Source organism: Lethenteron reissneri, chromosome 14 (assembly GCF_015708825.2).
Source record: "Lethenteron reissneri isolate LAM-NWPU_2019-01 chromosome 14, ASM1570882v1, whole genome shotgun sequence".
NCBI lineage: Eukaryota > Metazoa > Chordata > Hyperoartia > Petromyzontiformes > Petromyzontidae > Lethenteron > Lethenteron reissneri.
Genome location: NC_083792.1, coordinates 9,596,794 through 9,623,374, shown reverse-complemented (window position 1 = coordinate 9,623,374; position 26,581 = coordinate 9,596,794). Strand labels below are relative to the sequence as shown.

The window sequence follows — 26,581 nt, the reverse complement described above, 5'->3', positions numbered from 1 at the left end:
GTAGCCGTGGCCGGGAACTGAATCTGATATTTCCTGACTGGTAATGTAGTTCGTGAACCGCTGTGCAATGTCCCCGCCAGAGTCACATTGGACGAGAGAGTAAATGCAATGCTCGATGTTGCTATGCTCAAAACAAAACAAGTGTAAAAGTGGAGAAACGAATGGGATTCATAAATTGTTTAAATTGTATTAAAAAGATAGTGTGATATTAAATTTGTAACTGTATAAAAATATAGTGTGATATGGCAGGACTTCATATATATATCCCACGTTATTTAAGACATTATTGCACAGAGTTCGCTGTACAAGCCATTGTTTGTTTGTGGCGACACACCCAAGTTGTTTTCGTACAAATGCGGAGGAAGCATAAACTGCAATTACCGTCAAATAAATTAGCTCATTCTGCAACGCGCCGGCAGCATGACGAACAGCAAGCGGTGTGCGTCGGTATTGCTGCACGCCGCTGGTGTTAGTGGCAAAGTTCCCCGTGCGAGAATTTTAAATGCCGTGCCCGGATTTATACACGAAGCACTTGGGTGAAAATTAGTCAAAACAGAATGTTATCTGGGTAAAGAATTTCTCTTTGAATCAAAGGCAGGGCAAATAAGTACGGTACAGCTTCCTCCATTCTGTCTATCTAAGCCTCGCGAAATGCAAGCTAAGAGACGTACGCTCTCCTCCCCCCCAGGACCCGTGCCAACGATCCTCCGTGCCACCGTTCTCTCTGCCTCCAATCGAGGCATTGTCCCCGTTTTCCTTGTCAAACGTTCAAGCTTCCACGGCTCCTGTCTTCCGCGCGTGATTTTATTTTATTAATTACGTCTTAACATCTTTCCACGCGCCGGTACAAGCGCATTATTTCTACCTGCATACACCTCCAGTTCTCCCCCCAAGTACCCGCAATATATTCTTCTTCTTCTTTCATCCAAAATTAATTCCTTAGTTACATCTGCCCACTTTAATATAATGAGCCAGAGATTACCCGAACCTGCTGATTAATACGTGAATTAGTAATCAACTGAAATATCATCATAATTATTCATGCTCTAAGCAGACTATAATTACAGCCGGCATATTTCACTTGCAGATGCTCTGGTGCACGCATTTACGATTATATATTTCGAAGCAAATCTGAAACAAATCCTTTTATAAAACTTCACCGAGTGTGCCTGTGGCCAAAATTTCAGAATCCCATCAACGTAATGTCGTCCAATGAACGTTGATAATGACCAGGTGACTCAGCAGTTGAGGCACTAAACCAGGAGCGCTGAGTTCCTGGGTTCCAATCTGTGTCGCCACCCATTAAAAGAGTGAATATTATGATTGGTGAGCGGGTTTAGACGATCAACTCACTTCGCTTGAGAACCTCCAATTAGTACGGTTGGCTACGTACGGCGCAGAAGAAGTTCAACATACATACAACCTGGTTGAATGACGGGTGACTAAAACCTTGATTCGGGTCGAGGATCTCAGCAGTGCCAGCTTAGTTCTCCGACATGCTATTAGCATCCTGAGAGACCCAGTCACCTGCATAGCAAGATCCAATTTGAAAGCAACATCAATTTTAAGAAAGTAAAAGGATGTTATTTGCGTTACCGAATCACAAAGCATACATGAAAATGTACAGCCATTTTGTCAATCCATTGCTGGATGAAGGCATCTCCATGCTGTGCTGGTCATGAGGGTTCTTTGAACATAATTCACGAGGGGTGGGCAGCATTGGCTGGTGAAGAACGAAGCCCAGGACCAATTGAGATAATACTTCCCATTTTCTTAGTTTTTTTCGGTAAAGTCACGTAGGTAAAAAATTAAAATTAATAAAAGTAAAATAATATAAAAATCACGACGTATCACTTGATACAGCTATCGTGCTGTGACGGTTCCACCTGAAGACGGAAGCTTGTGTTGCCTCCGAAACGTCGTGATTTTTATTTTAATTTTATTTTACTTTAATTAATTTTTATTTTTTACTTAGGTGACTTTACCGAAAAAACCTAAGAATATGAATCCTTGCAGTCACGAAAGCTTCAAATCTAGAAATAATACTTCCCACTGATGCTAGTAAGGTCATCGGGTTCAGACCGCGCTGCACTAACCACTACACCACCACTCCCCACCCGCCCCCCCCAGATATGAACATTAAACTTTAAATCCACAACTAGCATTTAACAACAAAAAAAACAGCACATCTGACGTAAGGCACCAAGATAAACAAAGCACCGTGTAGCGTGTGTGCAATGTGTTTGAGCAATGTCGTTATTTGAAGATGTCTCGGTATCCTTCATCATGAAAGGCACGGGTTTAATTGGACTCTGGGGAATGTCTCTTGGTTATGACATATCAACCAATCTCAGTCCTCTGTTAAAGCACATCGCGTCTGGGTGTTTGGTGAAGCAAACCAATCATTCAGGGGAGCGTGGGTGTATTGATGTAATTTCATACGTCGCTTAGTCATGTTTCCTGTTAACCGCACTGAATTTCCATCATTGCCCAGTCTCATTTCTGCATACGATCATCATCACATGGGCCGTATTTACATTACACAGTATTTAATATGAACATATGTTGAACATGCATGAACATTTAGCCCATTGCGTGTTCTGTGTTTACTCCATCGGGATTATTTAGTGGCATTAATCTGCAATCATTCATGCCACCCAAACTCGTACGCGGGATTTTATGCAATGAAATCGTTACATAGGCTTTTAAAATATTGTTGTTACCTTTCATAGCCAGTCAAGGTATGTGAAAGTGCCTAATTGCGATGTAAATGTATGCATTATAGAGAAGCTGCCATGGTGCAATGGTTAGCACTCTGAACTCGCAATCCAGCGGTGGTCTGGTCGATCTCCTCCCGGCACTTAAGTTGAAACAACGGGGCAAGTTTCTGTTTTTTATTTCACCAGGTGAGGCCCACTCAGCTATATAGATCCTTTTCAGTTCATTGATAGCTCAATTGAGCTATTATTTGTGGCCAGGTTAGCAGCCAAATACCAGAGGTCCTGGGGAAAAATTTACACGACCATGGGGAAAGCATACAAACTCCAAATATACAGGCGTCGGGGTCGGGATCGAACACACGACCTCCTGCATACCAGGCGATTTAGTTAACATCTCGCCACCACTGCATGGTGAATGGTGCTGTTGTTATTGTCACGTGCAACATATGCACTTGCATGGGAGAAGCAGAAAAAAATGCCCCAGGTCAACCAAATAGTCTCAACGCATGTCGATTCTAAATGTGGAGGGAAAACTCGGAGGTCCCGGAGAAAAATCCACGTGACCACGGGGAGAACATGCACACTCCGAATATACAGACGTCAAGGTCAGGATCGAACCCACGACCTCTTAAATACCCCCACCTCTGTCGGACCCAGCAGTATAATTGGGTACAACACGATTAGTCTCGCAGCAGGCCATGTGCGGTGGGAAACAAAAAAAACTCTGGTTACTCCCACTTATTTCAAAATGTCTGGTCAGCGTGGCAGTGGGTCCGCTCCCCCTCTCTTCACCCCCTTGCTCTCGGCAACCGGGTTAACTCGCGTCGCCGGCTCGAACACACAACACAACATGATGGAACGGCCCGGCGTATTGCCACAATAAAAAAAAAGGTCCGTTCAGCGTGGAAAACGAGGCCAAAAAAAATGCCCTCTGGAGGGGTTCCCTCTGGCTGCCTCGAGTGGAGGCCCTTCCTCCAGCAGTGGCTCAAGCGATGGACGCGAGGGTTGTTCCTTCACCCTCAGCATCCATAGTAATTGCAGCAGAACTCCTCCGATCCGTTCTTTCTCATTAATTGCACCTCCCGAAACTGATCGGCAGAAATCTTGTACCCTCTTATCGATTACTTACAGTTATCTGTGCTCATCTGCTGATAAGAGGAGTAATCCAGATGCGGTAACAAGTTCGTCGGATTCCCACTTATCCGTAGATAAGGACTCAACAGAATTGGTCTCTCAGAAGGATAAAGTTCATCCTATTACCTGAGGCTGAGGATTAGAGGAATCGCCGGTGAGTCGTGGTACATTTCTCCTATTATCCATATTTACCTGTGGATGGCTGTGTGAAATACAGAAGTTCCACAGATAAACGTGTCAAGAGTGCCACCCCCACACCACCACACCACCACAGATAGGATGAGTAAATTTGAATAATAATAAGTGTGTTATTTACTGTTATTTACTGTTAGCAACAGGACATATAATTTATGTATTTACATGTACATTTCCCTTCAGGGCTGTGTTATTGACTAATTTATAAAGAAATACATTTCAGTTTGTGTGGCCTTGGTCATGGCCTTGCTCAGGAAAATCCTGACAAATGCCAATCCTTCTACGAACGGTACAAATACAACTCTTATTATTTCCATGAACCTGGGTATGTATGTATGTTGAACTTCTTTCGCACCATACGTAGCCAACCGTGCAATAATAGTACATATAATTATATACAGAAGTTAAATATCTACGTAATAGTCCATTTCAGTTCAGTTTCTACGAATATTGTATGACGATATATTTGCGTTGTAAGTAGTTTCATTCTGTGCATTATTATTAGTGTAGATAGGATACCATACCGCTGCCAAGCCAGCATGGAAGCATAGGCCAAATATCTTGGCCTATGCCAAGGGTGCTTTGAACCTGATGACCTTACTAGCATCAGTGAAAAGTGTTATTTGAATTGGTCCTGGGCTTTGCTCTTCACCAACCTATCCTGCCCAGCATCGTGAATTATAGTCAAACAACCCCCACACTCAGTATAGCATCCAGCAATGGATTGACAAAATGACTGCACATTATCATTGATGCGTTGTGATTCAGTAACGTAACAACATTCTGCTTTCTTAAAATTGATGTCGCTTTTAAATTGGATCTTGCTACGCAGGTGACTGTGTCGCTGAGGAGGCTAATACGACATACAAACTGTCTCTCTAGAATTCTCTCTGGTGGAGGCTGTTCCGACAGCAGTGGCATGAGCAAAGCAATTGCAGGGCCGCACCTTTACCATTTATAATACAGAGAATCCTCTACTTATGAACGAGTTAGGTTCCAAGGGTCTGTTCTTAAGTCGATTTCTTCATAAATCCAACTTTACTCCTGTCGATTCCAAAACATGTTGTACGGCATGTACACTAAACACGGGGAATGGCTTTAAACGTTGTATAATCTCCTCTAGATGTAGATGCCACTGGTTCTTTATGTTCTGCAGATGTATATGCCATCTATATTTCTGAAAGTTATTAAGTCGAATGTTCGTGAGTAGAGGAGTTCGTGTACATTTTCCCGACGTTATGCACGAGAACTTGATATCTGCGATATTTTGGCTATCTGCGAATCTTATCTGGAACTCTGCACGACTGCTGCATCGAGAGAAGAGGAAGAAAGTTAGGAGGTAAAGCAATGAGATAACTTTAATGTATTCGCGAGCTTCCTGTACTGCAATGCTGTTTTGAATGCAATTGATTAACCAATTACAATTGGTCAATTCGTATGCTCATTCCACGTGCATTGAATCGTTCGAGTGAGAATTGATTATTACTCTTCTTGCAAATTGAATGCAAATGTTATATGCCGTGCTCCATTTAGGAGTATTAGAGAAATCATTACTGCCCAAACGAGACAGAGAATTAATAACAGAGACAAACAATACAGTTAAAGCGAATCGATCCTTGAATTGAATCGTCATGCCAAATCATGAAAATTCGTCTAATCGCTTTGGTAAAAGGGGCCTGGGGGTGAATTGCCAAACCTTTAAAACAGTCTGCATCAGCAGTAGACCATGCTTTCCCACCTGATGACGGATGCTTGTGTTGCGCCCGAAACGTCGTGATTTAACTTAGTTGTTTTAATTTATTTTATTAAATTTTGTACCTACGTGACTTTACCGAAAAAAACAAAGTATGAATTGTCACGTGCCTACCAGTCAGTCCACTGAGTCGCCCTTCACGTTGCATTCACATCTAATCAAAGGCCATTAAATCAAGACTTGACTGTACAACGATGGCACCACCATCACCGCACGCCTTCCATCGACTTGCGTGGGGGTGTTCAAGGAAACTCTGTGATAGTTTGCTGCGCCGAACCCAATTTGTGACCAGGCTGTCCTTCCCGACAGAAACTTTTCCAGTACTGGCATTTTCAAAGCACAGATAGAGCCCCTGGCCGTCGCATACTGCCATCGGCGGTCGTGAAATGTATCCGCACAGTAAAAAGAGCTACATGCCACCCTTAGTTTACATCAGCCTCACTTTCAGCCCGGTTATTGGAAAGGTTGCTGGGTAATGGCATACTGATGATGTCGAGTAAAATGGCGTGATTTCTGCCCCCCCCCCCCCCCAAAAAAAGTGGCAAGGGGAGGGGAGGGGATATCTTTACTCTTGAAAAACATTTCAGATATATTCCAAGCGCATATTAAAGTGCGTCGTATAAAACAGAAATATTGGTATGCGAAGCAGTAATTCAACATTTTTGGAGAGAAAGGGAGGATAGGAAGGAGAGGGTTTATTATCTACTGACATTTCATCCTTTTCAAATACACGACATGTAATGGCACCTCTGGGGAATCGGGCTCTACGGCTTGCCAAATCGGCCTGAGACAAGCCCTTTTTTCCAAGTAATAATAATATAATTTGCGAATGAGATAAAATAGGGGTTACTTTATAGCCTTAATTATGGTGAAACGCTTGCGAGCGTTGATTAAGGATAACATTTAAAATTTCAAGTGGAGCATCGTGGACGTGGGCTCAGCATGTACAAGTTTGCAAATCATTACCCACAGGGAGATGAAGCACAGCGTCTGTGCCTTGTTAGCCAGCAACCATTACAAAGGTCCTCAACGTGCTTTTCTCCAAGACATGTCAGCAGCGAGTTGACTTACATCTGAAATATTGCGATAATAAGGACGTACAACCCTTTGTCAATCCACAGGCCGACGAATGCCGCCCAATGCCATTTCGATTATTGGGAGGGGTGGAAGGGGTGGGATTGATTGACCGTTCTGTACTTTCATATACCGGTCAGAGTGGGTTGGTCGGCTTGAGTTATCGCTCCGGAGACCGGGAGATCGTTGATCGGTCGCCAGGGTTGATGATGGCATCAAGTCGTGATCTCTCACGTAACAGAGTGGGGCCCGCGTGAAGGCTGCTGCCATCTTCCAGTGCGGCGCGGGTTTTGGTGAAAAAGCCAGCACCCGGTTCAGATATCGCTCACAGCTGATATTAGCCGTGGCCAAGAATCGAACTCGGATGACCGGTTGAACAGCACCATGAACCGTTCCTCAAGAATAGTAATACTGCCATAATGATGCAGATTAGTGCTGACTCGGGAAGGCCTTCATCCAGCCATGGATAGATCAAGGCTGAGTGATGACACATTTTCAAAAAACAGTGTAATGTCTGCCTGGTCCTACCAACCTCTTTTTGACAGCAGTAACCAAACAAAGGCGAGTATGTTTTGACATTTCTAAATTCTAACATGTTTTAGTCTCATATCGTCTCATTCATACAAATTGCAAACCGCAATTGCTGAGGGACCATCGACAAACTGGAGGGCAGTCACGTGGTGAGCCAACGCCAACAATTGCCAAAGCTTTGAAGAACTTGAAATATTACGATGTGTACAGCAAATTCAGAAGTATTTCTACATGTTTTCATGATAATGTATACAAGCCTCTCCAGATGAATATATATATTTTTGATGGCACAAATATCAAAATCCAAGCGGTAAGATTTGCAAAAAAAAAGTGCACTATATTTATTATTTAAGAATCCATGACATGTTGTGGTAACACCCTGGTTCTTGAATGTCACTTCTTCCAGAATGTGCCCACCTGTCCAAAGTCAACATTAAGGCCATTGACTTAAATGAGGCTGTGAAGTGCACACGGACCAGAGGAACTGCCACCAGTCAAAATGATAAAAAAAACAACAGTGGATCCTCACAGCGACTCGGATATTCTCTCTCCGGCATGATGTAAGGCACAGCAACGGCAGCGGAGGGTGGAAGAAAATTGGGAAGGAAGGGCTGGATTTAAGGCATTATGGATGATGTATCACTAGGCTCCCCGCTTGCTTGCCGCAGCCTGGCTGGAAATTGCACTGGTTTATCTACGGAGAACAGCCACTGCGCCGGTCGGGTTCATTTAATGGCCCAATCTAATTATCGCACCGGCCGTCCATCACTACTGGATCCCAGCTCAGCACGAGCACGCTGACTGCGTGGCCCCAAAAAAGCCAGGACCTTCCTCAGACGGGAGACGGCAAAGCAAAAGAAACAAGAGGAGGACACGAGAGAAAATGCAGCAACAAGGATGAGGAAATCACGTGTCGAGAAACAAACGCGTAAGAAACAAACGGTGAGAAAAAGATATTAAGGAAAGAATTGAGCAAACTCGAAATTGAGAAAACCCACTTCTTTTATTTTATTTACCACTGTGGCTGGACAATACCCCAGAACACTAGGAAAGGTAAAATTTCAATGGGACCTCTTCTCTGTCGATGCTAACCGAGGTAGCAACCCATTACCACCAGAGCAATGGTGTTGTGTTATCTCTTTGGCAGGAGAATGCATTTCCGTGCTCTTAGCACAAGAACAGTAAATATTTCAGGGTCAGACACGCTTTGCTGGGCTGACTTTTTTCTTTGGAACGCAATAGTTTCTAGGTTTCACACGTGATATGTTGTTGTTTTTACTTGAACGTTGCAATGTATTAGTAATCAAATGAGGCCACGAGTACAAGTGACGGATTCAATATAACCAGAATACCAGCAAACGTGACGCCAGTTTCACTCTGCGCCATTACAATTTTAGATGCTAAGACTGTATGTGCAGAGGTTATGTGTGAGCGTATTGTGGTTTCCACCCACATGAGGCCAAATGTTAAGGAACTGAATTGGCCAAACATCCAAATGGAGCGAGACCCTCCTGACAGTCTTGAGACTCAATGAGTGTGTCCTGCCAAAAAGGACAGATAATGTCCATCCAGGACAACTACTCAATAAATAATAGGAAAGCATTAGTAGATAATGGCATGCTCTTTCCAAAACTCGATAACTTTTAACTATTATGAGCAGCAAAATGCCCACATGTCATGTACGATTTAAAAAAAAAAGTTTTGCTGGCTGGTGTACCGGCAGGGAAGTGCATGGTAGTGACGTCACCAAGCACATCTGTATTAAGTCGTCACCTACATCTCACAGCATTGAGCTGGGTTCGTGCTAACGTCATGCCCCCCCACCCCCTACTCCAGCCGTGTATCGTGCGCAATTGCTCAGGCAATGCTCGTGTAAGTGATACAAAAACAAATCTTCAACAAAACACTCGAGGCACTGCCTGCATTGCTCTTGCATATGGAACAACTGAGACACAAGCCTAATGGACAGAGCTGCAGCGAACATAGGACGCTACGCTTGGAGGGAATAACCAGGGGGAGAGGTGGAATGAGAATTGCCACTCTATACGTACGCATGTGTGTGTGTGTGACTTATTTCGCACAATACGTAGCCAACCGTGCTAATCACGTTTTTTTTTTATCCGCAAGCTTGTGGCTAACAGCAGATTTTTTTTTAGTTGGCGATAATTACACCCATCTGTTTATTGTTGTTGTTGTTGCAACAAGCGATGTTCCGAATATCACTGCCGGATGACCCCCCCCCCCCCACAACTTCCCTTTTGTGTCCCAGCCAACTCTACCAGAGCCGACGCAACGACTCGTGACGTTTGGCACCACGGCAGAAAATGCGACGATGACTTTTTCGTTGTTGCTAAATCTTTTTTTTCCATCCTCGACACAAACAAACGAAAAGCTGCCGCGACTTGTCAGCGACGACAACCGCTACCAATTTACCACCTACCAATTTACCGCTTATTGCCAACGTGCTTAATAGAGCTCAACCCATTGAGTATAAAAAGCATTACTAACGACTACATTTTTTGGTTCGGCAAAAACAACACATTACGCATTTGGCAGCAGGAGTGCTCAAATAAGGTTAGCATTACCATATCACTCGACTTCATGGAGATTATCTACCGTATCCGCCATGTGTTTATTTTAATCGTTTGCACGTTCATCATCATCCCATTATAAAGCACCTGCGGAAAAGAAAAATAATCACCCCTGGAGCGTTTAAACAGCCGCGATATACAACACGTGCTTAACAAGGCAGGCGGCCGTGGGTTTGCCTTTGCCAACTCGCCGATAAGACCAAGCCCTGCTTCTGCCTGCGGGTTGTTCGTGGTCTCCGGTCCAGCTCGTCACATTCGCGAAATGCCCCGACAACATCAAAAGATCCCGCGTGACACCGAGAGCACAAAGAGACCGCCGCTCGCCATTGTCACAGCCAAATAACCCCAAATTCCCCCCCCAAATGACCCTGAGAGACGGAGGGGGAGCTCTGTGTGAAAGGGGTCTGCCCGCTAATGAGTTGTTGCCACGCGTTTTTCAACTCATCTCTGCTAAATGTGGCCAAATAATGTAAATTATTAAATTGCAACCTTTCTGTTGCTGTCATCACATGGAATAAAGAAAATATGGTGGGGGTTTTTTTTTTAAGACACAAAGAACTATAAGCATTGTACAATGACTATCCGACCTTCAATTAACCCCCTTTTTGAAATATATATAAATATATGTGTAATAAGTTACAAACAGGCAAAGTACCACTGAGGGTTGGAGTGCTTGACTAGCTCAATCAAAAGGCTGCAATTTCAAAACACCTGACCAGGAGAGGTCTACTTAGCCCATCACACTCGTTGGCGCAGATAAAAAGGGGTACCACTTTGCGCTGCATCTACAGCGTGCATTCCATGGTGACACACAGCTTGATCGTCTCGAGGTTCACAATCGTGTGGGCTCGAGATAGTTTCACGCCTATTTTCTGCCGATTTTATTTTCCAATAATTGTTATTTTATTTGCTTGCACATTGATAATGCGAATGCATTTGCTTTTTTTTTGCTATCAGTCAAAGGATAATCATTATAGAGGAGAAAAGTCATCATTCACGATTATTGGCAGAATTTATCTTGAAAACCATTTCTGTTCAATTCAGACCATTACTATCAGTCTACATTTGTTTTGTATACCGTGTACGATTACTGTATTGGAAATGTAATCACTCAAGTGGCCATTGAAATGCGGTACAGGTCTATTTAGCAGGTGACTGGGTGGGCCGACGCCACTGAAAATCTGAGTTTGAATCCATGCATAAGCCACGGTTGTTTAATTTGGGTTTCCATGAACCACTCTTCTCCCGTGCATATGGAAAACTACTTCTCTATATGACTACATATCAACCCATTGTTTTTGTACGGCGTCTTGCGACACACTCGCATTTCCACGCTATATAAATCTACGGCGTAATTTTATTGTACAGACTCACACACGTGAGATGCAAATACCACCATAGAGCCCCATATATTTACATAGATGCTCAAAAACTCACACAGAGACCTATGATTGCCTCCTCCTCCTATAAAGATGAAAAAATGCGCCTACTCCTCCTGCACGGCATTGTGAGATGCAGCCGCATTTCGGCGCTGCTACGTAAATCCAAATGCGATCGTATTGCGCGCTGGAATTTCTTCGGCGAGCTCCGAGGGCCGCCCGCAGAGACGAACATCGCTCACGCCGGGCAGGCGAGCCGGCAAGGTAGACTCCGGCGGCTTCGACTCGCGCGGTGAAAACCCATGGGGGGGTTGGTGGTGGGGGGCGAGATGGGATCCACCCGACCGATGATCTGACACGCCGCTCCCCCCCCCCTGTCTCTGCCGTCCCCCCCCCCCCCCCCCCCCCCCAGCGGGCACCACGTACATATTTGGCCGCACGGGCGGTCAGATCACGTATGTGTGGCCGCCCAACAACCGGCCGAGCACGCGGGCCGACCGTCTGGCGCTGGGCTTCAGCACGCAGAACAAGGACGCCATCCTGGTGCACGTGGAGAGCGGCGAGACGCTCGGAGACTACCTGCGGCTTCACATCGTGAGTGGTGGCGGCTGCATGCTGCAAACCCCCGCCCCCCCCCCCCCGCGGCGCGTGACCTTGTCACAAGGGGGGGGGGGGCCCACGTGACGCAGGTCAATGTAAACCCAGCATACGCTGAACAAACTGAGTCACAATGTGATCTGCTGAGTCTATCACACATCATCCCACCACCACCTACTGCGTTAAAAATTGCACGAATATTTTTTGGCTTGATGATAATAATTCAGCAGGGGGATTTGGGGGGTAGGGGGGGGCGAGTCTTCCAGCACGGGTCCTCTCCCCACACGCGCCCCCCCCCCCCCCCCCTGAAGCCGCATTGCTGGCGGCACGGCGCAACCACGGCACCGGTTGTGTTTACCAGCGTGTGATTTCGCTGCGATGGCGGTTAACTTGTTCGCCCATTTTATTTGCTAAAAATGAGCATGATAATGTTTTTTTTTTTTACTGGACAGCCCTATGATTGGTGGGAAAACCCACCACCGTCGCGGTCGCTGCCCACCACTTACATTTACATTGTCTGCTGACATTTGGGCCAAGCCCATTTCAAACCTTTATAAAACAGTTTACCTCTAGAAGCTAACCCCCTCTTCCTGATGACGAACGCTTGTGTTGCGATCGAAACGTCGTAGTTTTTTTGTTATTTTTTGCTATTTTCTTTGAACCTATCCACGTGACTTTACCGAAAGACCCAAAGGATAAGAATTCCTGCAGTCACGAAAGCTTTAAGTCAAGATGTAATTGCAGGACTGTACCTTTACCTGTAAGACAAAAGTCCAACATCACTCCAAACAAAAATAAATATTGATTTTCATGCATTGGCTCTTTAGCCTTCTGAAATGTTTCCCAGCGTCATTAGTTTACTTTAGCAAACTCCAGAATGGTTTTGACCTACTGGGTCCTCTGATCAGGATGTTTTTGTTTGCCAAATGCAGTTGCTCTTGCCAGATATTACTGACAAGAGCATAGATTGAGCTATAAGATAACGTGTATTGACCCTTTATTTTTTTTACGCATTGTTAAATTTGAGCAGCTATCACATTGTACACTGCGAATAAAAACTCTAACAATGAGAGCAGTTGAATTTTTTTCAGGCAAGCCTGCAGAAGTTGTTATTTCAGCAGCAGCCTTGGGTCACCATATATGGCCAAGGTCTCTCTAAGTACAGTATTATTTCCGGCAAAATGTGTCTTTTTAGTATAAGTAATAGACACTGAAATTCATGAATAAAATAATTTATTTTGAAAATACTGATGCAATATGTCAAAGATTCTCAAATTATATAAAAATAACTAATAACTGAGCGTGTTTGACACGTTCCACTCGCTTTTTAAAATAGAGAAACGTATTCGTACATTTGAATGACTGTCAAAACTCTTTCAATAAGCGTTTGTGGAAAATGCCATGCTTAAAAAAAGGTCTTCGGCAAAAGTGGTTCAATTAGCATAACGATCGTGGCTCTTTTGTGTGTGTGTGTATTAATCCCCAACAATTCCACAGCCCGTGCCTGGTATCAGCCGCTCAACGAAATCCTGTCGCTTTTAATGAGTCTCATTCATGCACAGCACCATTCCCAATGTGTCAACAATTTGCTAATTACATATTTCGACAGCATTACGCAACAATGAGCGAACATTTGAGCGGCAGTGAGGAAACACCATGAAGAACACCGATTTGCGAAGGGGGAGAGAAACGAATTTGAACTAGTTAATTATTTTCTAAAATGAAAAATTTACCAACCGGCAGTAAGCCCTTGACAGCGTCAGAATATTTGTACCGACTCTAATTAAACAGATTAAAATGAACTAATTAATCAGCTTAAGCAGACACTCCCCCATTGCCATGTAGTATCTTTTACAAGCGCTTTAGCGGCGATATTATAGAGCCCTCGTGCCTACACTGCCTAACCAGCACACATTTAGAGCGTAGACAATTGTCTACACAGTGGCTGCCCACTCCATTGCGGATCGTTGGCGCTGGGGTTAGTCCCATTGAAGTGCTTCACAGGCTGACGAATGAGATGCACCTCACGCAAGCGGGTTTTTTTTAAATATCCTTGCAGACCCTGAAATGTCCTTGAATAAAAGCGACGTTTCTTCCCAACATCGCCAGCTCTCCCCCCCCCCCCCCCCCACGAACAACCCTATTTGTGTCTGAACAAAAGGGGTGTTTTTTTTCCACAACCCTACCATTGGCTGAGAAAAGTCAGCTGCTTTCGAAAGATATCTATTTTTTTTCTACATCATGAAAATGAAATGTCTTTGTTGTTTAAAACGTGAGAGAGGGGGGGGGGGGTCGCAAAAGGTTCCAAACATTGCTTTTGTTTCGTACATGACGCCGAAAACAATTCGGCCAAGCAGGTAAAGTAAAAGAATAAACTTTGTGTGAAACGTCTTTCATTGAACAAATTTTGCTTTGAATACAAACAAGGGCACAAATTAAGTACAATTCATTTCAATAAATGTTTTTGCGTCATACTAGCAGGCACAAAATATACCCAGTTTCACCAAATTCGTAATACCTCAACGTCCCACTGCCCAGCATCATTACCAATGTTGAACTTCGTAGCGGCAGAAACCGAGTTGAAGAGGCAACACACCCGAGTGACTCACCAGAGTGAATCACCTGAGCCTAACCCCCATGTTTTTAGTGCCATCTAACCCATACTTACGTCTCCCCCCGCACCCCCTCGCACCCCCCCCCCGCACACCCCCCCCCCGCACACACCCCCGCACCCCCCTCGCACCCGACGCCCCCCCTCGCCCCCCCCCGCACCCCCTCAACGCACCCCCTCAACGCACCCCCGACCCCCCCACCGCACCACCGCCCCACACCCCCCCACCGCCCCCCACCCCCCCACCCCGCAACCCCCCCGCACCCCTCGCACCCCCCCGCAACCCCCCCGCACCCCCCCCGCACACCCCCCCGCACCCCCCCCCCCGCACCCCCCCCCCGCACCCCCCCCGCACACACCCCCGCACCCCCCCCCCCCCGCCCCCCACCCCCCCCCCCCCACCCCGCACCCCCACCCCCCCACCGCCCCCCACCCCGCAACCCCCCCACCGCCGCCTCCTCCTCCATTCCCCAGCCAGTTTGGCCCCAATTTTCTCATTATAATTGCAGGCGGCTGCAAAAAAAATTTGCACGTAATTTGCTGAGAGGGCAGCCGCCACTGGGAATTTGTGACCCCCATCTTTAACGTGCCCAGCCTCAATTACTCTACTCCGTTGCATGTTTTCCGATAGAGCTGTAAGTGCCTTCCTCTCGCACATGTCCACATAACTATTGCCTTGATTGGTTAATAGTTTCTCTGTTTTTTTCTTACCCGAAAGAAAGGCCACAGCCCGTCTGCCCGCTCCTTCAAATGTACAGCTGTTAAATTGGTCATTTCATAATCGTTTCCGAGTTGCGGGTTTATTTCTTTTTACTTGTCATTTAAGTGGAGCGAAGGCGTTATTGTTTTTTTATGAAATGGAATTACGTTATGCACTTGCAACAGCAGACTTTGTTTGGGCAAATGCAGTCAAAAGATTTGTCTATATGAGATCTTAAGACTTTGGCCTTAAGATAGTCAGACGTCTGTTGTTTGTTGCTGGACAAGATAGACAATAAGTTGCTGTTGTGCGCCATTACAGTATTTCTAGCTTGTTCACTCCTCAAATAGAGCACCATCTCTTTGTTAACACGACGTAATTAGTATGTTTTATTATATATTAATTATAGATGATAGTAATTTCTCAAAAAGGGTTCCCAGCAGAAGTATACAATTTTTTTTATGTATAATTAGTTTTATATTTAAGACCAAGACGGGAGGATTTCTCCACATTCTGGCTGTCGCCTGATGGTTGTAATCACCGGCAAAAACGTTGTGCTAAAATTGTAAATGTTGTGGGGGTTTACCCTCCAACAATAGTAACTAATTGGCATGTTTTGTTTACGGAACAAACCTTACTAATTGGCTGTGTCGGGTGTTGGCGGGTTTACCGACACGTTTTATATTTACACGATCTAACACAAAAAAACGAATACGGATAATATTGGTCGTGAAAGCCTACGTCTTCTTGGTTCTTTCGGTAAAGTCACTTAGAAGGGAAATAATAAAATAAAACATAATAAAATACAATTCTCACAACGTTTCGGCCACAATGCAAGCAGCCGTCCTCAGGTGAAGAACAGGTCTGTTGGAAAGACAGCGACTTCAGATGCTGTCTTTCCGACAGACCTGTTCTTTACCTGAAGTCGCTGTCTTTCCAACAGACCTGTTCTTCACCTGAAGACGGCTGCTTGCGTTGTGGCCGAAACGTCGTGAAAATTGTATTTTATTATGTTTTATTTTTATTATTTTATTATTTCCCTTCTACGTGACTTTACCGAAAGAACCAAGAAGATGAATCCCTGCAGTCACGAAAGCTTTAAATCGAAGCCTACTACGTGTTAAACTTACGTGCCCCAGTTGCGTTTCGACATTCGGCCACTTGTTTCACGAGTGCAGAGCCAATACACGTCAATGTTCTGGGACACCGACGCTCACCGGCCACTCGAAGGGCTCTGGGACGATGTCAGAACCGCACGATCAATGCCGTTCTCACATGGAGCAGGTCACCGCCGGCTCACGTGGCAACGTGACGCGATCACGCATGAACCGCCAAGCGACTGGACCCCCGCCTTGGCTTTAAACTTATCTGAAATCCCAGTCGATCTGTGTCACCCAGCACTCAAGAGGTAGGCGAGACCACGGATCTGTGATCTCAGGCTCTGGGCTGCTCTGTGGGGGCTCTAGGAGCTCACCATGTGTAACGCAAGTGGTATGATCACGCTTTTCTATGCAGCACTTTTTTTTTCCTTAATTCGGGTTTCATCGACCACTGAGCTAATTCCGCATCAAACCCGCTGCTCATGTGAAACCTTCACGATCTGCGAGGTGCCATTCTTCCCCCCCTCCCCTACTCTCTCATCGTCGCTAGGGCCCTACACCCGGAATTTCCTTGTACCCCAAACGCAGTCTTCATGCACGTTTAGCCATCCAGCCACTCATAAACAAGTGTGTTTGCTGCTAGAGTGAGTTCTCTAATGGGTTCATCAGTAAATGAAGCGTAGGTTTTTTTTGCCTTTTCTCTTTATGGGCCCGCTTCACTTTAAATAAGATAATTAAACGTCCATTGATCTGGATGTGCTACTTCTTTCTCTTAACCCAGGGCTTGTGAAGCAATTACAAATGCACGTAAATGTTAAGCTCATGTTAATGCAGATTAGCTCTGAATTATCACTGCTGTTATTTGTTATTATCATTATTGCAGTACCAGCAATGACGTGATTGCTAATTAAGTGATTATTACGTTATTACGATAAGGCTAAAACAATGAAGACAATATGTTAGTTTCTGCAATATATGACTCAGCTTTAATGCTTACATTTCCCAATTAATTTAATTCAAGAGCAGCTCATATGAGTAATCCGAATAATCACCACCGTCACTTTGATCATGACGTGGCATCCAATTTCGTAAAATCTTGTGGCAAATATTTACACACTTTTAAAACATCTCAGCCAAAACGTGCACACATACACATCTGTCTTTTCAATTTGCTCTTGTTACCAATATTTTAGTTTGCATATTTTAGTTTTAGGTTATATTTCTAGAAGAATCCTGAAAGTATGTACATTTGAGGCTTATTCTTGTCATGTCAAGGTTAAAGGGGCGCCGCAGTGGCGAGATGCTCACTACTTCTCCTGGTATACAGGAAGTCGTGGGTTTGATGCCAACCCTGAAACGTGTATATTTGGAGTTTGCGGTGTCTCTCTCCCAGTGGTCGCTTGGATTTTTCTCCAGGTCCTCCGGTTTTCCCCTCCACATTTAGAAACATGCGTTTAGAGCATTTGCCTGCTATATATTTCCACATGATAAGCCACTTAATTGAGCGATCATTTGTGGCCAGGTCGCTTCTGAAAAAGAGCTATAGAGCTCAGTGGGCCTTACCTGGCAAAATAAAAAGTTTAGCTAAGTTTTTAGTTTATACCACCATTGGAACCTCCTTTGCCAGTAGCAAAATATGATTATTGGTTTTTTACCCATTTATCTGGCAACAAAACTGACACCTTTTTTACAAGGAGTCATGTTTGCATTGACCACAATACCTGTGGTCGGAATGCAAACAAAAAACACAACTCTGATAATGTATGCACTGTCCTTCAAATTGATTGGTCCACACCTGAGACAGCTTTTCTTAGAGCCTAGTCTCACATGGTGTTGGACCAGATGATGCCAAAAGGCGCACAACTCAAAGACAATGCGCCATCAGAGTATGAGAGCTCGGGGTAAGCATTTACACCATTGGAACCTCCTTTGCCAGTAGCAAAATATGATAATTGTTTTTTTTACCCTTTTATCCGGCAACAAAACTGACACCTTTTTTTTTATAAGGAGTCATGTTTGCATGGTACATTGTCTTTGAGTTGTGTGCCTTTTGGCGTCATCTGGTCCAACACCATGTGAGACTAGGCTCTAAGAAAAGCTGTCTCGGGTGTGGACCAATCAATTTCAAGGACAGTGCATACATTATCAGAGTTGTGTTTTTAGTTTATGTCAGCCATGAGAGTTGCTTGATTCGTACTTCACCACACTTGTCAATGCAGGTGGGTGAAGAAGTCAACAGGACTAGTTCAAATATCAGTCGCCACCAATGTTAGCCATGCCTGGGAGTCAAATTCAGGTAACTAGGTTCATAGCACACTGTGCTAACCATCGTGTCACTGCAACCCCCTCAAGACAAACGCAGAAACAAATCTAGTGCACGTAATTATATTGGCGTGGAGGACAACACGGCACATTACATGAAAACCGAGGAAACACACAGATGCCAAATGAAACTCACTGCGATTGAAACGGGAATATTGAGCATCCGGGTGCCTTGAGGTTGTGGAGTTTGTCAAGAGTTGATTGGGCACAGCCTGTACCATTGCTGGCAGGTAGAGCATCCCAGCCTCGGGAGAATGACCGTGGCTATGACAGGAAAATGATTATCGCCCGGTGCAAAGATTCAAATTTCAGGACAGAAAGTGCTGCCCTGTGTGAGATGACCCGAGGGGTAGCGGGAAACCAGGGGCATTTCAGAACTGCATCCAAAAAGGCAGGGAGGAAATGTTGTCCAAGACATTTGTGCATCGCCGCTGACAAGTGCGGCAATTTTCGCGAGCAAAGCGCTCATCAGAGGTGGCGTGGCAAACACGACGGCGGTGGAGCCAGGCAACCTTTGCTTCCAGTGCTCCGATGCTGACACGACATGCCGCGTATTCATTTGAGGCCAAGTCGACCTTACGGTAGGCCCGTACCAGGTACAGATAGACCCAAAATGCCAGCCGCGTACGTGGACAGAATTCGAAATGGGGTCACCCCGGTGTTATAGCCCGGTGCCGCTAACTGCCGCATCACCACTCAACGCACTGCGCACGGAACGTAATTAAATGTTGTTCTGGGGTCAAATTTGTGTCTCAAGTTGGCCTATAATGATGCCATTTTTTGCATGTGAAGGCTAATCACAAACCATCGTCTGATTTATGACGTTCCACATCTCTGTGTGGTTATCTAACGAGGTCAATGCCTACCTCTCGTAGTGTTGCCATGGATAACAATGACAGTCATTTATATTTCCATTTGCGTGCCATTATAAAAAAAAATAAGGCATTTCCGCTCGAGTAGAACAGCCTGCAAACAGCACTCATTAATATGCACGGCCTTTATATGTTACCGATTCATTACACATTTGATTATCGAGTGACAAACTTAAAATATACTTTTCTTTGCTATCGGCTCGTAATTGAATGGTGAAATATATATTATATATCCATTATGGTACCAAAGGATAGGGGCCAGTTGGGGAGGAGTGGGTGGACATTAACTACAAAACCAAATTGAGCCCAAAATAAATATCACTACCTCTGAGCCAGAGAAATAAATGCCACTGCCGCTGTCGCCTTGTGAATGCTCGTGGCCCTTGATGTACATAAATTACGTGGAGTTTTGACGTTAATAACACGCCGAAATGAGCGCAATAAAACACCGGCTAGCCCGAGGAAGGCGGGAGAGCACTTGACATTTGGGCACCGGGCTCCACAATGATTTGTCTTTGCACTGCAACTGATTAACAGGCGGGGGGAACGGCATGCTAGGGGAGTCACAGTGGGGGAATGTTTCGCTCATTCTGACCCTTCCCCGCCTTAACAACTCGGAGCCTAATGAGTGATGGCAAAACCGCGCGGCGTTTAGGCACGAGTTTGCTTATCGGAAATGTGCGTTTCCTCCGAGAGCAGCTCGTGTAATAAAATGCTCCAATTGACGACAAATCTTAAATGCACAAATTCCGGTGTAAATAATTATTGCACGGGGGGAGGAAAAAATAATGAAGGAAATAATAAATATTTAATGGGCCCTCTGAACCAAAAACTGCTGTATATTATGCTAATTAATTTAAAACTTTAATGCCAAAGCCATAATCATGGCAACACTATAGAGCCAAAACCATTTTCCCGTCTTTTCAGGAAGGCCATGAGATTTGAATTGAAACCCGCGATTATAATGCTACAGGCTGAGTATAAGACTGCCGCAAATGAAAAAAAAATCGGGGAAATGAAATTTTTTGGCAAGAATATCCCCAGAATTTCTAGGACACAAACTTTGCACGCCCTTAGAGTCTCATACTCCCCTGCCAAATTAACTGACTTCGATTCACCAACTCCAAGCTTTCTTTCTTCAATGATTACATAGAAACAGAAAGGCAAAAGGCAATTTTAAAAACTTTAATCCACCTTATGTTTGGGTCGTAAACAAAAAAAAGGGATCATTACCAGGACTCATTAGTTCTACTCGAATGCAACTGCACAGCCACCGCAGAGTGAGAATTATGACTTCCATGGCATTGCAGTCACTTTTGTTGCATTGTAAGCCTATGGTGATAAAAGAGTTTTACTAAAATAATCCGCCGTGTGAATGTGGATGCACATTATGGATGCACATGTAAAGAGACTTGTATAGAGAATTCCCTTAATACAAAAAAGGTCCATCTTCGAGTATGTATTAAACATTTAAAGACCATTTATTTTGCTTGCGTTCTGTATGCTGGCACGAAAGTAAATTGTTATTTGAACGCTGATATGTACAGCAAAATCGTATACACTCTGGCACTTCTATGCTACCTTCATACACATAAACAGAACATAGAGCCAGAAAAGAGACTTTTCAGCACTCAACTCGCCCATTTAATGGACAGCCTTGCCCAGTTGTGTTTCGCTGCCGGCAATGACAGCTAAAAACTGCTTCCCCAACCTCGACTTTCTCTGCTTCTATTGCCTCGCATCATGCTCTGCCAGAGGCAAGTCTATTACTCGGCGGTTAATTAGCGCCACGATTATAATGAAGTAGGTTGGGCAAGGGGAAAAACACGTCTTACTCACTTCTGCCCACTTGCAAATCCTCCATTGCCCGAGTCACATTGTTAAAACCTGTCAGGAGCAGAGGAAGGTGGCAGTGGGAACTTTCAGCACCGCAGCCCCGCTTACGAGTGCACGGCTGCGGCGCGTTTAAAAAAGCGTGATTTGCACACCCATTGCTGAGCGTAAAGAGGGAGAGAAATAAAGAACACGGTTGAGTTCGTCGTCAGAGCGAGCTGCCAATGCCGGTCACTCACGAGCGTTAAATGCCCCGTGACAATTTCTTCGAAAAATGGACCAAGGGCGCGAGTGGGGTCATGGCCAAACGAGCCCCTTCGTACAAAGCACGGAAGTAATGTACATCTTGTGAAATGTATAATGGCACTCCAACAATGGGTGTTCTGCGGCTTAGTAAAACGGCCTACAATCAGCGCATGCCTTGTGTACAACTAGGATTCCACGTTTTTCTAATTTTCATTCATAATTCTTTGGAAATGTAGCCTCTATCCCACATTTGCGGGATTCAGATGATTGAAATGTTCTCACCTTGAATTTGGCAGCCTTTATTGCAACATAATTTAGTATTTATCTGATTTTTCACCTTGAATTTTGGTTTTTGCATTGGAAAATACGATAGCAATAAAAGCACAGGCTATTAACATTACAGCAATGTCGGCTACAAGCATGCACTTTTATTACCAATGTGGAGTAGGAATATTTTTCATGGGACGCGTTTTATTCACCACCGTACACAAAGTCGCTACTTGCATGCATGATGCACTGCCCGTATCATTTACTCTGCGCTACAGATACACGCCCGGACTATATAAAACCAAACGTGCACACAGTGGGGATTCAATGAACGCAAATGCTTTGCATATTTGATGTGACTTTCATGACAATGACACAAATTGGGCAGCCAAGCCTAACACTGCCCTTTCAACACACTTTGTTTTAAGCCAATAAATCCCAGCATATTTTCAGTCTATTCACTAGAATGCGGTTACAATAGAGAAGACAAAAGAAGCTATTCTTTTCGAGGAAATTGATTAGACGGTCAAAAGTAGCATTACAGTCAATAAAGCATTTTAAAGCAAAGTAATGCATCACAACATACTGTAGTGTTTATAAGGTAATGAAAAAAATGCCTCTTTCAAGTGGCCCAGAGGTCAGAGAACTGAGCTGGCACAGATATCATTGGTTCGGGAAACCCGGTTCTCAAATTGCAGTGAAATAATGGTCTCAGCCTGGCGAACAATGACTGCACTTAATTTGGCCACATTCCAGCATTTAGAATTAATTATTATATCGGTTTGACCATCATGTGCAAAACAGCACTCCCACATTGAGTATAGGTTGGAAAGTGCTTCCCTCTGCTGTGTGGATCAGATGTCACTTGTGAGGGGATGTCAGAGGTAGCTCTGTAGTGTCAGCTTCCGTGGGACATTCTCGAACACAAACGCTCTCTTCCTTCCGATATTAGGAAGCCACTGGAGCTTGGCACTTTTAAATCGTTTATAATGAAAAGTATTTCTTGAGAACTGCTTTTTGTGTTTAGTTTATTGTCCTTCCCCAGCACCTTCGATTAGCATGGTTGGCTACGTCTGGTGCGAAAGAAGTTCAACATGCGTACATACAAACATTCTCGAACACAAAACGCTCTTCCTTCCGATATTAGGAAGCCACTGGAGCTAAGCACTTTTAAATCGTCTATATTGAAAAATATTTCTTGAGAACTGCTTTTTGTGTTTAGTTTATTGTCCTTCCCCAGCACCTCCGATTAGCGCGGTTGGCTACGTCCGGTGCGAAAGAAGTTCAAACATGCATACATACAAACAATTTGGGGATGAGAGGAAAAAATATATATTCCTCTTCAAATTATCCTGATGCTCACACGTCCCTTCTGGAGTGCGGTCATCTTCAATATGCGGTCGCATTTCGACGCTCTCCAAATCCAAACCGCTTTCGCGTTACATAAGCAAGTGCCCGATCGGACACGATTGTTGCCATTTGATGGACCAGCACGTTAGCCGTCACACCCGGTCGCACAAAGGCAAGCACCGCTCCTCCGACGGGAGATTGTGCCGATTGCCTCCCCCGGCGGATTGAGGCAAGCTCCCCCGTGCAGGTGCAGCACTGGTCGAGAGTTGCGCGTTGAGGCAGTTCTCCCCCCCACTGGGCAGTTGCATCAATTTGAATTACAGTCACGAAATCCGTTTTTGTTCCATGTTATTTGGACCTGTCCCTTCATTTCACCTTTCTCGTAGCACTAAATGCATTTGAGTAATCGTCCTCATTGAGCCCTCGCAGCCCCCCCCCCACCAACCCACAAATTCCAGTAACTAAGAAATGTTTACCGGTGCCGCGTTGCCACGCGTGATGGATAGCCAGGTTTAAGCGCGAAACGAAACAGCCCCGTCCCACCCAGCCCTCTTCTTTAAATACGTACCCGGCGGCAGGCAAACATCTGTTAGGACGGCCGCAATGTCAAGTGTAAATAAATTAGCTAAATCGCCGCGAACGTCTTTCACAACAGTTCCAATTTTCACGTAAAGGCCTGCGAAACAGCCAGCTGCCATTGTGACACCTTGCCGGTGTTAAACTTTGAAACACGCAGCGCCCGAAAGGATCCAAACATGAGCCAAACACTTAAGTGCTCGGAACAATACAATACGATATGATTTTGTATTTTACGGCGTCTCAATACACGAGTGTTTCTGGACCCTGAAATGTCACCGATAATCAATCGCAATGATTTTCTCTCTCCAGCTCTCTCTTCAGTCAATTATATTTATTTGTTGCAAGCACCGCTTTGGGGTGGTGCGAGGGATAACAGGTCGCCCCCTCAGCACTCGCCCGCCTCTATGTTCTTGCACCGACGCCACAGGACATATTCCTAACACAGCCAACGGGGCTTTTTTTTTTTCTCCTCATGAATCAAAATCTCCATCGACTGGAAAATATCTCCGTCTGTTATGATACTTTCCCGATTTTTGATTATTTTTAAAGCCGCACTTTTTGAAGGCCAGGTGCCAGAGCAGACGTCTTACATGTACTCGCAGAGGGCATTGCAAGGAATTGAGGTGGTGGGGTGGGGATGGGATTTTGCGTTGATGCCTTTTGATGAAAACATTTCATTTTCCCACGTGCTTTACTTGAAATTTAGCCAACACCAGAGGGCTTCTCCGTGTCAAGCCCAACACGGTGCTTATGCCATTGCGGTGTTTCAAGAGTAGGTGTTCATTTTAACATAATCCTGAAGACAGAACCTGAAGGAAAAAAAAACCCCACCTATTCTCCAAACTTAGGATAAATAAATGTCAACCGTGAGATTTTACAATGATTGGTGGTTTCTCAAGACTGACAGGAAATCATTTTATATTGCTTTAGAATTCAATTCCCGTTATTCCTTGTATTTGTGCAAATGTCAGCATAGGAGCAAAAAAAGAATTATAAAAGGGACCGTTATTTTTATTATATATACGAAATAGGCGCCAAGAATATCAAATACGCAAGAAATTACTAACATTATTTGTTCGTGAGATCACTTAAAGCACAGAAGTAAAACGTTTCATTACAGCACATAATGACACATTTTAAAATGGAACGTGTATTGAACAGCTTCCTACATTGCCATTACCCTAATAATTAAGGCGGCACTGTTGGGATTTTTTTTTTGCCTGCAACCAGTCATGACGAAAAACCCAATTCTCCCAGTGGCCATAAACATTGATTTACCTCGAGGCAGTATTGTTGTGTAGCCAGAGGCAAGGGGGGGGGGGGCAGCGGGGGGCTCGACGTCACGACGTGTGGCTTAAAATCAAATTCTAATTTTCCAATTCTTCCGAGTGTGGCCTTTTTTTTTTACCAAGCAAAGCTGCCGCTGGTAATTACCTCCAGATGTGAGCCTCCTTCCATTTCAAGAACACACACGCGACGGAAGTGCAGGTGACGGTAAAGGTCTGCCCAGCAGCGCAGGGTGCTCGCACACCAAATATGACGGCAAACTGGCCTCCAATATTGATAGGCAAAGGTCATGTTCGCGTTTCCCCGCTTTATCGCCACTGCATGCAAAAGCAAAACACTGCTGCCTCTGCCCACCGCCATTAAGCCCTCCCCCCCCCCTTCTGTGCTCGCCAAACAGAATGTTTCCCGTTAACGGTCAGAGAAACTTAATTTTTAAAATATATTTCTCCCACAACTGTTATGTAGACAACGATAAACATTTAAAGTAGGAAATAATGCAAAATACTCTTGGTTTTTTCGGTAAAGTCACGTAGGTAAAAAAATATTAATAAAATAAATGAAAACAACTAAATTAAATCACGACGTTTCAGAAGCAACACAAGCCTCCGTCTTCAGGTGGAACACGCCACAGCAAAATTACTACAGTGTTCCACCTGAAGACGGAAGCTTGTGTTGCTTCCGAAACGTCGTGATTTAATTTAGTTGTTTTCATTTATTTTATTAATATTTTTTTTACCTACGTGACTTTACCGAAAAAACCAAAGAGTATGAATCCTTGCAGTCACGAAAGCCTAAAATCTAGAATTAATGCAACAATATTTAAAAGCTGCACTTTCCAAAAATACAAATGTCTGGAGGAAACCTAGTATACTATCGCTTTTATAATTTCAATGCAGCGATGCAAGTGTGTATTAAAAGCTTAAAAAGAGACAATTGGGTGGTTATGTAAAGCTCCGTGTTCTGTGTGCACTGAGTGACACAGCTGACAGTGTTGTGTCTAACAAATAAGCAGCTCCTTCATCGTCAATCGCCGATTGCAGGTGAAAGCTAAATCTTGTGGGCAATAGTTGGTATAGCGACTGCGCACGGGAAAAGATGCTCAAGGCCGCATCCCCCATTTATTTTCTGGTCTTTTTCCCCACCCCCCCAACATTATTTCTTCCAATTGTGCCGTGAGTGTCACGTCATGAGAAGGGCACGTGCATTCAGAACCCTGGCAGAGCACTGCATCAGCCTGTGGAAGGATGTATCGCAGAACTACTACCGAGATCCTTTCGAGTGACCTCTTGCATCCACATCAAAGGGGGGGGGGGGGCGGATGCAATACTTTTCGACCTGCCATGTCAGCAAAAGAAAACTGACATTCATGTGGGTTTTTTTAATTCTCACATCTTTAATTTTGTTAAGTTAAATGGCAAAAAATAACATGTCAAGAACGCG

General features: G+C 44.5%; 1 protein-coding gene across 1 annotated transcript in view; it reads left to right on the top strand.

Annotated features, from left to right (window-relative positions):
* The window catches only part of LOC133342373 (neurexin-1-like), a 392,466-nt gene that overhangs the window by 332,951 nt on the left and 32,934 nt on the right, over nucleotides 1-26,581 (top strand). The window contains 1 exon segment of the mRNA XM_061551493.1: nucleotides 11,790-11,971. Coding sequence (XP_061407477.1) covers nucleotides 11,790-11,971 — 182 coding nt within the window.